We start from the raw sequence: 16,278 nt of genomic DNA, 5'->3' as shown, positions 1-16,278 counted from the left end.
TATCATGCTGTTGAGTGCTACGCAGATGTAGATCCTACAGAAAAGCCACCCTTGGCTTCTCTGGCCTGCAATAATGGTACATAGAAAGGATACATCTGAAGCCCAACATGATGCAGGCTGTAATGTTCACCTGGACACCACAGTAATCGGTTCCAGGCAGGTCTCAGTGTTTGGTAGGCTGAAGCTAGAGCAAGGAGCCATATGAACGCAAAAATATGTTGCCATAATCTGTGTAGACAAAATGCAGAACAAGTGGTTGGTAAATTCTGTATCGTTCTTGGTTAGGAATTGAGGGTTTTTTGCTTTCCCCCCCACTGTCTGGTATAAAACGTCACTGGAGACAGAACGTCTTGGAAAGGTCTACAGCAAAGAAAATCAATTATCTGTTTGTCTTAATCTCAAATCAGAGGAAGTTTTGTTGCAGAGCCTATTCGTTGCGAATGTTGGAGAGCATGCTGTGAAATTGGAATTGGTCTCCAGGTGTGTTCCATTTTCATGTGGATATATACATGTGTACATGTATAATTCTGATTTCCCGCAGGGTTTCATATGGAGTAGGTTTAGTATAAACCGGGTATTTCTTTTTTTGACATTTAAAGAAAGATTTTGGCACTGCAATATTTCAGACCTGTGTGTGAATAAAGATGTATAACAAAACCCTAAGGGTGATGTTCTGGATAATATGGTCTGTAGTGGACTGGTCCTTTGAACTTTCAATACTTTACTGTTTTGTTTTGGAGGGGAGGGGTGTACGTATGTATACATCTATATTGTTTAAACATCTCCAGTAATAATGCAATGAAAGGATAGGTTTTCTTTCTAACAGCTATGTAGTAATACTATATTTAATGGACCATTGACGTTCTGCACTTTGGAGAAGAGACCGCCATTCCTATTCCACCTGTTAGGAACATGACTGCAGGTGATAACCATTCGGCCCATCTGGTCTGCCCGTTTTTTTCCTGCTTTGAAGACTCAGACCTTAATCAGTCCTTGGTCTCATATGAGATTTAGGAACCATTTGCCTATTTCACACATTTTTACATTGGCTTACTGCTGTATTGGCCTCTAATACTTCTGATGGCATACCTGGGAACTTGTGGCTCTGGCTACCCAGAGCCTACCCTTGGGACATTGGTGGGCAGCCCCGCTTACATCTCAGGAAATGCCCCCATTGAATGGGGGAAATGGGCAGGCAGTGGGGAGTGTCAAGGCCCTGGAGGATTCGAGTGTTGACCCGGAGAGTTCCCAGGTATGCTGATAGACTGTAAGATAAAACTTCCTTAATATTACATTTAAACTTCTGACCCTCTAGTTTAATAACATCTATGTGACTTTACCTGGGATCTTCACATGGTTGGCCACCCAGCGTAGGTTTAACCAGGCCAGCAAAATGCAGTTTCACCCCTGCCCCCACCTATAGATTAACCACTGATCTACCTCTGATTTCTGGAGTCTTTGGGCAAAATCCAGATAATTCCCAGGTATATTCATCACCACTAATCATTCTATACTCCTTGAAAAGAGGGATGGAGGGTTCTGTGCCCAAGGAAGAACTGTCCCTCTTAAATATACCCGTTGGCCATAACACTTACTTTGTATGTATCTCCATAATTTAAGTCTATAGTGTTGATGGTCACAAATCAGGACATGGGCTACTGATTGACAGAGTAGCTAGCCTTGTCACAGGTGGTTGTATGTTGTTGCTGTTTGACATTTTTAAATGAAAACGAGACATAGTTGTTGATGCCCCAATTCCATATAGAATACTCGGCTGCTTTACTACTTGTGTTCAGGGTAAGGTGCTTAGGACCGGTTTGCAGAATCTCTTTGTGCATTTGCAAGCGGGACACATGAACATTTAAAGCTTTTAATATGTATTAAAATGCTGGAGTTTCCCCTTTAAGTATCCCAAAGGTTAATAGAAGGATTTAAAATGTATTTTAAGTGACATATTGTAAAAGGTTCCTATTAGTATTTTATTTATTAATTTAATTTATATAGCACCATCATATTCAGCAGCGCTGTACAGTGGGTCATAAAAAAAGCACAGAACAAAGTTTTTCTCTTACTGAATCAAGTGGTGTGATGCCATAAAATTTGGTGCAGTATTGGTGATATGTTCACGTTAATTACCAAAATAGATAAAAGCTAGTTTTAACAATTTTTTTTTTGTTGTTTAAGATTTCTCTATCTTGCAGATTGGTTTAAGACTCTACAGTGTAAGATGAGTGGATAACTGCGTATTTCAGTTTGTAATGTTGGGTTATTTAGCAGCTTCTTTTATTATTTTGGTTTTTATTACATCTCTTTAGGGATGAACTAAGGTGACTTAACACCGCCCTCCGGCTGGAGATACATTTGATCAGAATTACAACTTCATGCTGCTTATTATGGCTAAGTACATATACCACATGAATGTCTAATGGCTCTTATAAATTCCCATTTAAAAAATGTTTCAATATTCACTGTATAACAAGTTAGTACTGAACTGCTTAATAATGCATCAGTAACCATTAACATATACTCTGTCAAGATTCCGATATTTTTTTTTCCCTTTTATTCACGTACTCTCCCTTTTGATTAGTGTATTATTTGTTTTTCTTCACGTTTAATTGAGCAACTCAGGATTTCTGCGAAAAGATCTGATCTCCTTGCTCTGTCCGTAGAGGGGATGCATTCACGTCAATTCTGTTTAATACATTTAAAACAGAGTTAGTAGATAATAAGATTGAATGTTTTAAATGCAGTGTGTATATGTGTGTGTGTATGTGCGCGCGTATGTATATATGTATGTGTGTGTATATGTGTGTGTGTATATATATATATATATATATATATATATATATAAATATATTTTTAGTAGTTTTATATGTTTAAATATGTTGAGATATATATATATATATATATAATCAACATATTTTTATATTTTTTTCCTTTTAATTAAGATTCTGTAACTACTTTGAAGCTTTGGCTTTGGTTTTGCTGGATGGGGTAGTTGGTTCTCTCCACCATTTCCAATCTGAAATAAGTCTAGTGGTTTATGCACAGATACTTCTGGTTTTTTTTTTTCCAAAGAAAAAAAACCGTAAGTGGCCTTAGGTCAGCTGCATTGATTTAATGCATTACTTAGGCTGCCAGAACTGAGGTAGAATCTCCTTAGACTGCATCAGGAGTGCCTCAAGCCTGTGTGATTCCTTTTGATCAAATCTCTGTGAAAGATGAGTGTCATGCCCTCTCCAAGCCAGCTGTGAGGGGACTGCCCTGTGACTCTGAGAGCGTGCTGGAACACAGCACACCAGGGCAAGGAGGTGAGAGCGCACTGCAGAGGTGAGACAGACACACCAAGTTAGAGGGCCCGAGGAACACCAAGTGGGAGGATCTCCTTCCACTCCCCTGTGCACAGTCTAGGCATTCATCAGACCTTGAGGTGCACACATTCAGACAGGGCTAAGAAGGCGTGTGATGTTCTGTTTTAGTACTTGTACAGACAGGAGTCCGCATCAACTACATAGCTGGAGTACTCATTGAGGGAATGAGGAACTGCCTGAGACCTGTGGACACCAATTCTCTCTAGAAATGGACAAAGTAAGAAAAGTTTTTCCTTTCTGTATATTCATTACCTTTAATTTTTAGATGTTACTTAAACGAAACGAGACACTTTTTCTCCTTGCCTTTTTGTAAATTTGTGATTATTAATAATACTACCCTATGTAAGCTTTATCACGTGATTGTCTTTTTCTTTTTTTTATTTTCCTTCCCTGTTTGCGGACAGATGTACCAATTTAATGATATGTTCTACTAATGTGGACGCTGTCGCTTTAAGTGGATTCTGTATAGTGCTTTAGGACAATGCATTAACACTTTTATTGTGATGCAGGAATGCTCTTAAGAGCTGGCAGTAAAAAAACTATTTTCCTGAAGTCATTTTCAGCATTATTACTGTCCAGCAATATGTCTGTAAATTATGCATACAATGTTCTTCCTTTTAATGTAAGCTCGCTGCCGTCCATCCTCTGAGTGTACTTAGTTCAGTAGTACATTCGGCGTACGGAAGATGACACAAGTATGAGCTATGGGTCCAAGACGGCACTCGTTTCAATAAGCTGATGCTATGGAATGTTTGCGGTGAAGCAAAAAGTCTTAACCATTAGTGGGCTGCCTTCATATTACCTACAAGTATTGACTTTTATTGATTTCGTTTTGAAATATTTTAAATGTATTGTCATTTCACACCGCCGCACACGCTCGTATTTATGAGATGGCGATCCTTCTGTAGAATGTGGTAGACAAGACACCGGATGTCTTTTAAATGTACAGAATCTTGTATAGGAAACCCTGCTTTCTTAGTTTGCCATTATAGATTATTTTCCCCCCATCTTCGTTCAGGTGTTTGTCCCATTCTCTCATGTGCATAGTTTAATCTGTGATCATCTCCTTCCGTTACAGTATTCTTGTACAGAATTCCAAATCCTCTAACTGCCTGGCTTCTTGAACTGGAAAAGCTGATTGTTTGTCTTATCTCCTCGGTGAGCTAACTTGTATGTTGCGAGGACCTGGGGGCATGTTGTGTTGCTTCGTGTTCTTGCAGTCTACAAGTGAAGTCAGCCTCATTAGTTTCATGATGGCACATCAGTACAGGGCTGGTGTTGCCGCTTCCTTCCAGCGCGTCCTCGAGCATGATCGGGGCTGCCTGGGTTTGGATAAGCTTGTAAGGATTTGTCAGCCAGATGTGACACGGTTGTGAAGAGGCAAGTAAAGGAGGAGATCTGATATTAATCAGTGCATAGCTGGAAGCCAAACTTTCTCAAAGGCAGTGTAGAAACATGTTCTTCTCGTTTGCTGAGCTTCTTTTTCTGCTCATAGAGCTGCCACTGTCTCAACTACCTGCTTTGTTACAGGGTCTTTTAAAAAACCCACCAAACACACACGCTACCACATTGATGTGCACAGCTTATTGCAAAAACCACATTTAAGAACTTAGGATCTTCGTTTTATTTTCGAGGGTTGCTGAAGTGAAGTTTTTTTTCTGGCTGTTGGATCCTGCTTCTTTGGGGAAATAGTTACTATTTAGTTGAAAAGCTCAAATATATACAGTAGCATAGTACAAATTAATCTGGTAACACTCTTGCTGGTGAACACATGCATATAAGAAAGATAAGGCGGCCCTAAAACGTCAGCTCTTCTTCTAGGGAGATTAACCCTTCGATTATAAGTGCCCCAGCCAGCACATAACGGGTTAATGGTGTTGGATGCAGTCTGAGCATTCACAGGGACCACATTGGTCCCAACATGTGTGAAATTTCATGTACAGTGCCCCTGCCTGACCTGTAACATAGTTTTGAGGCAGTCTGCGAGCAGATATTTCCAATTCTTCCATACAGTGGCCCCATTCATACCCTAACAAACAATGTAATGGTATATCTTGCCTTAAAATGACAAGTTTGCGGATGTGGTGAGTTTTTTTTTTTCTCGTCATGATATAATTGCAATGCTTCTAATAGCCCTTTCATGTGATAGAAAGCCAAAGGCACTTTTTTAAACAATCCGGTAACTGAGTAAATATTATTTTGTTTTAATTCCTGTCAATGTACAGCAGATTATGTTAAAGGTGCTATGTTAAAATTACATTTTTTTTTTTGTTAGTTTTAGTTACAATTTTTTTTTTTGTGACCGTTATGAAAGTGTTCCTAAAGCTTGCAGGGACTTGGCTGGTTTGTATTACTAAGCCAGAGATGGCCAAGGGGTCTTGTGAGGGTGTCCTGTCCTTTTTGAGATCTAACGTTTCTATAGAATTAAATAAACCCATTGGGGTTTCCTACATTCTATGAGCAGTGGTTACATTTTCAGGCTCAATTAGCCCAAGATGTTTACCCTTTCTTTGCTTTAACAAATAAAATGGTAAATAAAACAAATCCTTTGGCATATGATTTATTACAGATCTCCAACCCAGTTCTTTCCAGTGTGTTTCAGGCACTGGGTTAAACTGTTGTGCTGCGGCTTGTCCTTTGGAAATGACCAAGAAATCAAAGGATGTGTCTCCTGCATTTGAGCTTTTGTAATTCCCTTTGCTCATCAGCACCATCACGTTGACACGTCGCCTCGATACAACCCTTGTCCATTAGCAAATTTCTTGCTGCCCAGATCATTATTTCAAAGGAAAATGTCTTCCCACTTGTTCTTTTGGAATGTTGGTAGCAATCTTCTAGACAGCCTTCTGCTCTCCTTAATCTATTGTCACCTGAAGCTTGTTGGGTCTTGTTTGTCCATGTACTTCCCCCACCAGGTTGCTTCAGGTTAGCTGTAAATGGCATTACGTTGGCAGTGTCTATCTTGGATATCGGTTCAGACTGATCTGGTAGTGCTCTAACTCCTATACACACATTATTATTCATTAATGCATAATGATGCTGCGTATAACCAATGAATGTGTTTGTCATTAGTGTACTGTAGTTTGGGGTGCACAAAACGTATTCCCATCTGCATATTCCATTCCGAACATCCATAGAGCACCCACACAAGCATTCAGGCAGAAATGCTGGTGAATGTATACCAAGATGGTGGTAGATAAATGGAACAGCCGCCCAGCAGAAGTGGTAGAGGCTAAAACAGTAAGGGACTTCAAACATGTATGGGATTGGCCTAAGGTTATCTCGGATCTGAGATAAGACCAAGGACTGATTAAGATCGAAGTCTCTAAAATGGGAAGACTAGCTAGCCTGAATGGTTCTTATCTGCTGTCAAATTCTGTTTCTATGGTATAGAAAGCAAGTACCAAAAAGTATTTAGAGTATAGCAGAAGCCATGTTACCAGGAGCTGATCACACTTTGCTATCTGTAATAATAATAGTTATAATAATACAGGTTCCTACATAATTCCTTGTTAAGTTCTTCCCTAAATTTCAGGTTTTCATCTGGTTTTATTTTATGCTTCTGTCTGTTTTTCTCCAGTTAAGATAAACCAATTTTAGTAGGCATCTTTTTTATTTTTAGCATTCTTGTGTCTACGTTATTGAAATTTGGGTAGGTAAATGAGTGTGTTGGATCCCATGCCTATGGGATTGCAGATCCATGGAGGCCAACATTCACTTCTTTAATCAAACCCTAGTCTAGTAAAACATGTGTCCTATTGCTCTTCCATGGGTGTTATTAAGAGGGGTAAATCTGATCTAATAACAACTTGTAATAGTACCGTGATTTGCACCAGAATTATGATCAGTAGCTCCAGCATGTAACAAATTAACATAAACACAGGGAAAAAAACTGGATACAAATAGCCACTTGTAACCACATTTAATTTATTGTCAATAAACTAACCCTTGGGTTGTATGTGAGAAATTATCTTTGAAAAACTTTTTTAAAAAAAAGTTTTTAAATGCTAGTCTGTTTTTGTTTTATTTATAACAGAAACAAACTAAACCGGTTCCTTAAATGTTCTATAGCCAAATTCCCGAACCATCACACTGCTGTTCCAGTGAATTCTCATAATGCCAAGAATTCATAGAAAAAGCAGTGTCAATACGATCTAGTATCCATCTACCTAAATGGCCGTCTAGGAGCCGGGCAGTGATACCTTCTAAAGTTCAACTTTGGCATATTTCTTTTTCCTGCTTTTTCCTGCTATCGAATTTGATTTTTGTGTACCTATCTCCTCCTGGTACTACAAAACAAATTTACTACTTCTGTCTGGGTCATACATTCCACATATGGTTGTCCCTCCCCGTATAGGAGCTTGAGTGTCATTCTATATAGAAAAAAGACAGACAAATCTGACCGTGTGATCCATCCACCTAGAAGTTATTATTATTATTATTATTATTATTATCCTTTATTTATATAGCGCCAACAGTTTACGCAGCGCTTAATACAATACATAAATTCAAGGGATATGACAAGACAAGAATTGACAGACTAAGACAAACCGATACATTTGGTGGAGAGAGCCCTGCTCGCAAGCTTACAATCTAGAAGTCCTTTTAAGCTTAACATATGCTGGTACCCCCACCTTGAAGTTATGAATGGACCTGTTTTTACTTTAGCAGATCAAACTTGACACCCAAAGGGTTCAGGAGTACAATTTGCTTGTAAGGCGCAGTGATTGCTTTCTTTTTTTTCTGGAAATGATTGAAATTCTGGTTATTCCGTTGTGGCCAGCACAGAAATGGTTACGCGTGATGTGAGGTCTGAGGGTGATCTAATCTCTTCTTGTGTGCAGTTAGGCGTTATCTTTCATCTGTTAATTGATATTGAGACATGACTCCTATAGAACAAGAATTCCATGTGTTCTGCCATCATCTACGTATCTGATTATACTCGCACTCTGCAAGCAGGCGTTTCTAAACACTGCTGAACGGGTCGTGATCTTCCAGCGCTCTCAAATCAGCCTGATTGTCTCTCTTTGGCTCACGTATAACAGCAAATTGCGGTTTGCCCTTTACCTCTGCCGTACAGCCAGAGTACCTTATAAACAGGTTTTTACCTCTATTTCTGTGTTGCTTTCCTTCTGACTGCCATTAAATGTACCTTTTGGATACCGAGTGCCGTATTCTTTTTATCGCGAAACAGAGTTTTAAATGGAGTGCCTTAATCTGATCACTTTCATTACCTTTACCCTAAGGACTCTGCAGTTAATGGTAAAGCTTCTATACTTGCATATGCTGTCATTACTGTAACTAGAAGGCTGTGTGGCTGGTAGCCAGTGATTTAACCCTCTGTGTCCCAGAGAGCAATGTATTACAGTGTATTGGCATTCATTCTATGATACGCAGTGATTTCTGTATTGGTGTTTGATAAGATCTGCTAAGTGACTAGATTCCTCCGTTTACCGTTACATAGCCTGCTATCTCTATCTACTAAATCCGAGCTGAGATGTCTGTATTTTGTGAATGTTTCATCACATTATCATTGTCTTCGTCAGGCAGTAAGCATTAATTAAGCACAGCACACTGAATATAATTATTATTATTTTATATTATTATTGTTTTATATAGTGCCATCATATTCCCTAGCGCTGTACAATGAATAGACAGGATGTGATCAGAAGTATACAGCATAACAGTTAGATTTACAGAACAGATTTAGAAAATGCTTTTTTGGGGGCTTTAACATTTTAAAGTGCAAGGGTTAAGGTCCATTGATGCTCCGCAGAAGTCGCGCAGTGAATACCTCTAACTGGGGTGGTAGCTGGATGGGAATGTTTGCCAAGAAGTGTTTTCAAAAGTAACTTGACCTTCTGTTTTGTGTGTTAGTGAGTGCATTCCAGGGAATGAGATTCAGCTGTTTGTGTGGAAGGAACAGAGCACAAGATGAATGAGGTAGGTTTTCTTTCTTTTAACACTGTACCTTCAATTGTTCCACTCGTTACCAAATCTAGAATTCCTTTCGTTTCGTTTTCACTCCCAAATTCCTTTAATTCCCATTACAAAATATTGTTTTAAGGTTTGACAATTTAATGTTCGATATTTGCTGGGTTTAATTATAATTTTATGTGTAGATTGCCAAGAAATTTAGCTTTTTTGCTAAATTAATAGATATGCATAATAGTGACATTAAAACAGACAGGTCTGCAGCTCGGGGTCTGAAACGAAATGCACATAATGCTTTTTATGTAAGGGTTTCTGGATAAAGGGGCCATCTCGGTGCCCTGATATATTTAACAATTAACCAGAAAAAAAATTCAGAGAGCGGGGCCCCTGCCCTTATTGGTTTGTGTGCCTTGTCAATTTTAGTAAATTGTTGGCGCAATATCAATAAATAACCATTTTCAATGACTATTTTTTTTTTCATTTTTTCATTGCTCAAAAAATAGAATTCAGTATTCTGTCTTTTTATAGAATTATAAATCATGTTTAAATCCCGTTATGTATTCTTGAGTGTTATGCTTATCATACTTTTTAAATGGACTTTGTATAAATGTACAAGACATGTTAAATTATGAAAAGGTTTTTCCAGCTTTATTTATTTTTAATATGTACCTTGCCTTTATTTCCACCCTCCTCTACATCAACATTTTTTACACAGTATCCGGGGTCAGCTTCTGTAGTGCAATATTGCTTCAGCGTGGTGTGCTTTATTGTACCTCTTTAGTACCCTGTATGTAGGAGTACCACATTGTGGGCTATTCTATAACGCACAAATATAATGCAAGGGGTAAAAGTGAACCAGTTGGCCAGCCAATTACATTGGTACCCATGGTAACTGCACCACAATTACGTTTTTGCACATTATACAAACCCATATGGTATATTCTGTAGTATTTGATTTTTTTATTTACAACATTATGAGGAGGTATGTCTTCTTTTGGATTTCCTTTTTTTTTTAAAGTCAAGTAGAGTTTCCAGAGGCCTTTCTTGGTTTATAGGTAATGGTACACTTTTATTTTCTTCGTGAGAGATGTCCCTGGGCCGAATAAAATACCATATGTCTAGCTTTGTGTCAATGCAAGTCCTAAAACCACATCAGGTCTTGCGTACTTATGACTAAATACAGCATCCTGATGGACATTAAATCACATGACGGATGTTCCAGTGCGATCATTACATTGTATTTAGAAACCATAAAACCCGCAGATTAGAGCCGATGGTTATGTGCATTCAGTGATCACCACAATCTCCTATTTATACGTCTATGAGCTGCGCATGGTGGACAGATCTGTAGTACGCAGTTTACTGTTTGTCTGGTAACATCAGGTCAAAAACTGGTTTTAGTACCATTAATCTCCAAATTTGCAGTACATATTCTGAATAAACGTTTTTTAAATGTTGCTTTTCTCTTTTTCAGGCAATAAGATGCACCCTAGTAAACTGCATTTGCCTGGGTTTCAAGCCTGGAAAAATAAACCATCGTAACTGTGACCAATGCAGACATGGATGGGTAGCACACGGTAATCATTTACATCCAAACTGTAGTTCAGTACACAGTGCGTTACTATTGTAAATCTCATTGGTTTTTTACATTTTATTTTAGCACTCAGCAAATTACGAATCCCACATTTCTATCCCACCACCCAAGTCGAGATTGTTCAGTCCAGCGTGGTGTTTGATATCAGCAGTCTCATGCTGTATGGGACTCAGGCCATTCCGATCCGCCTGAAAATCCTGCTGGATCGTCTCTTCAGTGTCCTTAAGCAGGAAGAGGTTTTGCAGATTCTTCATTCGCTTGATTGGACGCTCCAGGACTACATCCGTGGTTACGTACTTCAGGTACTCCTCGCAACTATTTTTGATGGACTTATCAAGGCTCCTCCATGGCTTTCTGTTTCCAGAGTGTTAGAAAACCATGAGCTAGACTGCCTAAAACCAATGACTTCTGGCACATATGTCTTCCAACATGGTCGTTAGGATAGCGTCCACGCACTTTGATGAGGAGCTGGTATTGGGGCGTCAAATAAGGGTGGAATCCACAGAATCTGTCCATGTAGTTGCAAGGGGGAGAACACAGTAATACAGTTATGTGCATATGATGGCTAGAGTGTCCCTTTAAAGGCCACATTTGTCCAAACCCCAGTAGAATTTACAAGTGATTATGTTTAAATCCCCAAAATTACCACGTAACTAGTGTTCACATACTTGGTAGCCGTACAACTGGCCTGGGTTAAGCTGCAGAAATCAGATGCCTTGCTGGCAGCCCCTGCCGCTTGCAACCATTATGTTTTTATGCAAAGCTCCATTATAGTCTTATATCATGACACAGATCAATATTTAATGATCTGGATAATCTCACTTTTTAGTGTTGGGATTAAAAATATGGAATCAATTACCTTAAACCACTAAAGCATGAAAAAATTATGATGATACATTCTTTATCAACCTGCAAAGTCTTGTATGCGCTCTCAAGAAAAAATAAAACTCCGTAGGCTATCAAATACATGTCCTGTGATAAAATATTTATTGGAGTTATTGGGGGGGAAAAAGTTAGACATGGTCTGAGTTTGACAGAACTGCAACACTCAAGTGTAATTACATCTGTTCTTCGTGAGCACTGGCAACAGATCAATGCCAGTTCATTTTTTTTCTTTGATGGTAGTTGCCTGGAAGATTATTAAGTTTGCAATAAAATGTTGCGCACTTGACTTAAATTAACAGGTAATACAAGATCAAAATTGCGGTTCTTCTTATGCTTGCATTAACCGATCAATTTCCACTTGGGTGGCAAATACTATATAAGAGAAAACAAATTCCTGCCTATAAATGCAAATCTCATTGTGTGAAATTACTGAAAAACGCCCTTGAAAACCGAATTTGTGTTTAGGACAGTTTTTTTATTGTATGCCTAATATGGATTTTAGTTATTTAGCTTTGAACAGTTGAGTGTTAGAGAGATAACGCACCATTATTTTGTGCTTATGGTATCCTTGCATCTGACGTTTAATTGAACACCCATTTTGCGTTTTAGGATGCCGCAGGAAAAGTGCTAGACCATTGGACTATAATGACTGTGGAGGAGGAACTGGCTACACTGCAGCAGTTTCTTCGTTTTGGAGAAACAAAATCTATTGTGGAACTTATGGCAGTGCATGAGAAGGAGGGCTATTCTGTACTAATACCCAGTGGCAGAGCCAATTCTGACATAAGAGCCTTCATTGAAAGCAGCAATCTTAGGAGTAGTCCCATTCCAGCTCTGGAGAAAACCCCCCCATCCTCTGTTCACCCCTTTGAGAATATGCTCAACAATATGGCCTTCACACTGCCTTTCCAGTTCTTTAGCCCTGTACCTCCTCCTTTAATAGGATCGCCACCAGAAAGGCCACTGATTGAAAAAAGTCAAGACCGCGGGAATGAACATAAACCAGACACTCGTATATCATTTTCTGAAAGCAGCTTCTTCACTTCCAGTTCTGCATCATTTCTTCTGGGGAATGAGTCCAGCGTAAGTGCTCAAGATGTCATCACCAAAGTAGAAGATGATAGCCCTCTAAGTGACTCTAGCTCACATAACACGGTGACAAACTACGACATGTCTTCCATATCCCCAGAAAGCAAAATAAAGTCTGCGGAGCGAAACGGCACTGGACCAAGAAAAGGTCGAGTCTTCTGCACTGCCTGTGAAAAGACTTTTTATGACAAAGGAACACTGAAGATTCATTACAATGCTGTCCATCTGAAGATAAAACACAGGTGCACAATTGAGGGATGTAACATGGTATTTAGCTCTCTGCGTAGCAGAAATCGTCATAGCTCGAATCCCAACCCAAGACTCCATATGCCAATGAACAGAAACAACAGAGACAAAGATCTAAGGAATGGCCTAATTATCTCTGTGTCTGAGGATCACAAGAGAGCATCTAAATCCTCTTGTATAGACAACAGATCTGCTACTAGCTACGTAGGTCCTGGCACAGACACAAAAATGCAGTCTGGTATCCCCAATGTTGGACAAGGTTGTGTGCTCATTCCTAATCTGAAGACGGTCCAGCCCGTTCTTCCATTCTATCGAAGTCCAGTTACACCCGCAGAACTGGCAAATACACCGGGCATACTTCCGTCCCATCCTGTGATTACTTCATCGATTACAGAAAAGCACATTACCAATGAGTTTCCTTTAGATGCAATGCCCAAAAAGAAGTCTCGGAAATCCAGCATGCCAATAAAAATCCAGAAAGAAGCAATGGAAACGTCAAATGAGAACTCTGAAAACGTTGGTTCTGAAGAGGATGTACCATCTCAAGATACCAATGGCAATGGTTTTGAAATGCGTGATAAAAATGTAGAGACTGAGAGCTCATGTGTGCCACAGGAAGATAATGCACAGTCTCCTGTTTCATTTCAATCATATGAAGCAGAGGAGCAACATCTTGAATCTGTCCACGATAAAAGTTATGATCTTTCTTCCGACTCTGAAAATGAATTCGATCTATTGGAGAAAGAGAGTCATCGAGAAGACCAAGGATTAAAAGGAGAATCTAGTGAAAATAAATATGAACACTCAAACAACTTTAGTGTTGTAAAGCAGTTGGCTGAACCTTCCATGTATAATAAAGAGCAGCCAAAACACACAGATTCCGAGGACGGTATTGAATTTCGACATTACCCTCTGAACGGAGGTCTCTTTGGTTCCATTTCTCGGAAGACTTCTGGCTTTGACTCTGCAGACCTAAATTGTGGGGAAAAAGCCCTACATGTACCAAAAGAAGAGAATCGCTTCCATTGCGAGATATGCAAAAAGGCATTTAAAAACCCCTACAGTGTTAAAATGCATTACAAAAACGTACACCCCAAAGAAATGCATCTGTGTACAATTGAAGGTTGCAATGCTGCTTTCCCCTCTCGGAGGAGTAGAGACAGGTAAGAAACATGGGTAGTATAAGCATGTTTACAACTTTACTGTACATTATGAAAGTCCACCCAAAAAAAGCTTCTGCTGCTGGGAGAGCCCTGTAAAATGTATAGCTAAATCAGTGGGATTTTGCAAAGTCTCCTTTGCCCATGAAATTATATCTTATGCAGAACCAGATCAGCCCTCTTTAACTTGAGCAACCTGCCAGTGTTGGTCCGTCATTTAGAAAATGTAGCCTCTAGGTGAAATGTTTCAGTCTGTTGATGTGGATATTCGTAGAAGGCTCTCAGGCTTTGCGAGGTGTCATTGAAAGCAAAAGAAAAACCTTATCATAGTGCAACCTGGTTTATTGAATGAATGCGTGCGCTTGAGGTAAAATGCTTACTTTAGAAACTTGAAAATGAGTAAGTTCACTTGTGCTTCAGGTGAGGAAACGTCTCCTCTCTGAGATAGCATTTTCCCTATCAGATACCTTTCCTCACTATCCCCTACCCCACTTTCTCCCCACTTCTTTTTTTGCAAACACATACAATAAGATATAACTTGAAACACTGGTAAAAATAATGTACGTTTAATACATTATATATAGGAAGAAAAACAGCGAATCTTTGTAACAAAAATATTTTTTTAAATATTGAAAAATTGGACCCTAAGCTCCCTAGCATGCAATCTCTCCCTCCGCTCCCACACCAAAAAAAAAAAATTGCCACACTGAATGCAGGTTAGGGGAAGACTGTGGGAGTCAGTGCAGACTTCCCTCCTCTTCACTAAATCGCACATCTCTTTTACTTACTCCCTGTAGTTCAGGTAGAGATCAAATAAACAACACATGAAACAGCACGTGCATGTATAGATGAATAAGACATACAAGCCCTGTATTTGCAGGTATACGTAAACAATGTATGGAAACATAGCATAGCAGATACAGATCAGCAGAATAACACACAAACCCAGTTTTGCAGGTATAAATAAACTGGAATTCACATAAAAACTCGGCATTAAAGGTATGGATAAAACCCCCTAAATTAGAGGCATAGATCACAGGTTGCACAACCCAAATCCAGCCCCGGCGTCCACATTCCCCACATATAACCTGACCAGCACACAGATTACACAGATGACAGTCCAGCGTGAGCCATCTTTGTCACCAAACAGCTCGCCATCTGTCATCTTTGTCCCATAAACACACTGTCTGTGCCATCTTAGTAACCAAGGCTCAAACACCCTGCTTGAGCCTTCTTTGCCTTTCCCTAAATCACATCCACGATACACATATCCATTAATGTATTTTCACAAATGATTCAAACAATTCATCCACACATTTAATTAATTGTTTCACTCATTCACAGAATTCATCCACACAATTCATCCACCTATTAATTCATTCTCTTACTCATTCACACAATTCATCCGCATATTAATTGATTTATTCTCTCTAATTCTCACTCTTTATTTCAATATTCTTACTCCCCCCCCCTTTTCTCACTATCTACCCGCTCTCACTCCTTCTTACTATCTATCTCATCTCACTATCTACCACCCCCCTTCTCACTGTCTACCCTCTCCCTACCGCCATTTGTAGTTCACTTACCGTGCTCAAGTCCTGTGGTGGGAGTGCAAGGCCTCTGTCTTGAAATCGCACTACATTTAAAAAATAAATCAGTAAAGCAGGTAGCCTTTACGTTTTTTATCCCTGTGTTTTTAAAATATGTCTATGAAAAATGTTTGTGTTGGAGTCCTCATTGGCTGTGCTGAGACCCTAGCCAGTCTTGCTGGCATCTGTTCTGATGCCGTGAATGGGGAGCTGCTACGTTCATTTTTGACTTTCCAGTAAAAACAATACTAATCTATCTGCTGGGGTATTAACAGTCTGAAGTTGCCCTCAGTTCCTGAGCGTGGTACAGAAATGCTTCTGCAGTGATTACAGTGATGGTAATCTAAAGAGATTAATTTTTTAAAAAAACCTTTGCTTCTCTGGTTAGTCTCTTGGTTTAGACTACAGGA

General features: G+C 39.3%; 1 protein-coding gene across 1 annotated transcript in view; it reads left to right on the top strand.

Moving 5' to 3' along the window:
* The window catches only part of LOC149278419 (zinc finger protein basonuclin-1-like), a 49,897-nt gene that overhangs the window by 30,588 nt on the left and 3,031 nt on the right, over positions 1-16,278 (top strand). The window contains exons 4-6 of the mRNA XM_089501980.1: positions 10,770-10,882; positions 10,966-11,201; positions 12,394-14,282. Coding sequence (XP_089358106.1) covers positions 10,770-10,882; positions 10,966-11,201; positions 12,394-14,282 — 2,238 coding nt within the window. The remainder of the gene's footprint in view (positions 1-10,769; positions 10,883-10,965; positions 11,202-12,393; positions 14,283-16,278) is intronic.

This window comes from Sceloporus occidentalis, unplaced genomic scaffold, assembly GCF_023333645.1.
Source record: "Sceloporus occidentalis isolate IW3139 unplaced genomic scaffold, rSceOcc1.0.p SCAF_189, whole genome shotgun sequence".
Taxonomy (NCBI): domain Eukaryota; kingdom Metazoa; phylum Chordata; class Lepidosauria; order Squamata; family Phrynosomatidae; genus Sceloporus; species Sceloporus occidentalis.
Note: the sequence above shows the minus strand (reverse complement) of the source record. Positions and strands in the feature narration are given on the sequence as shown.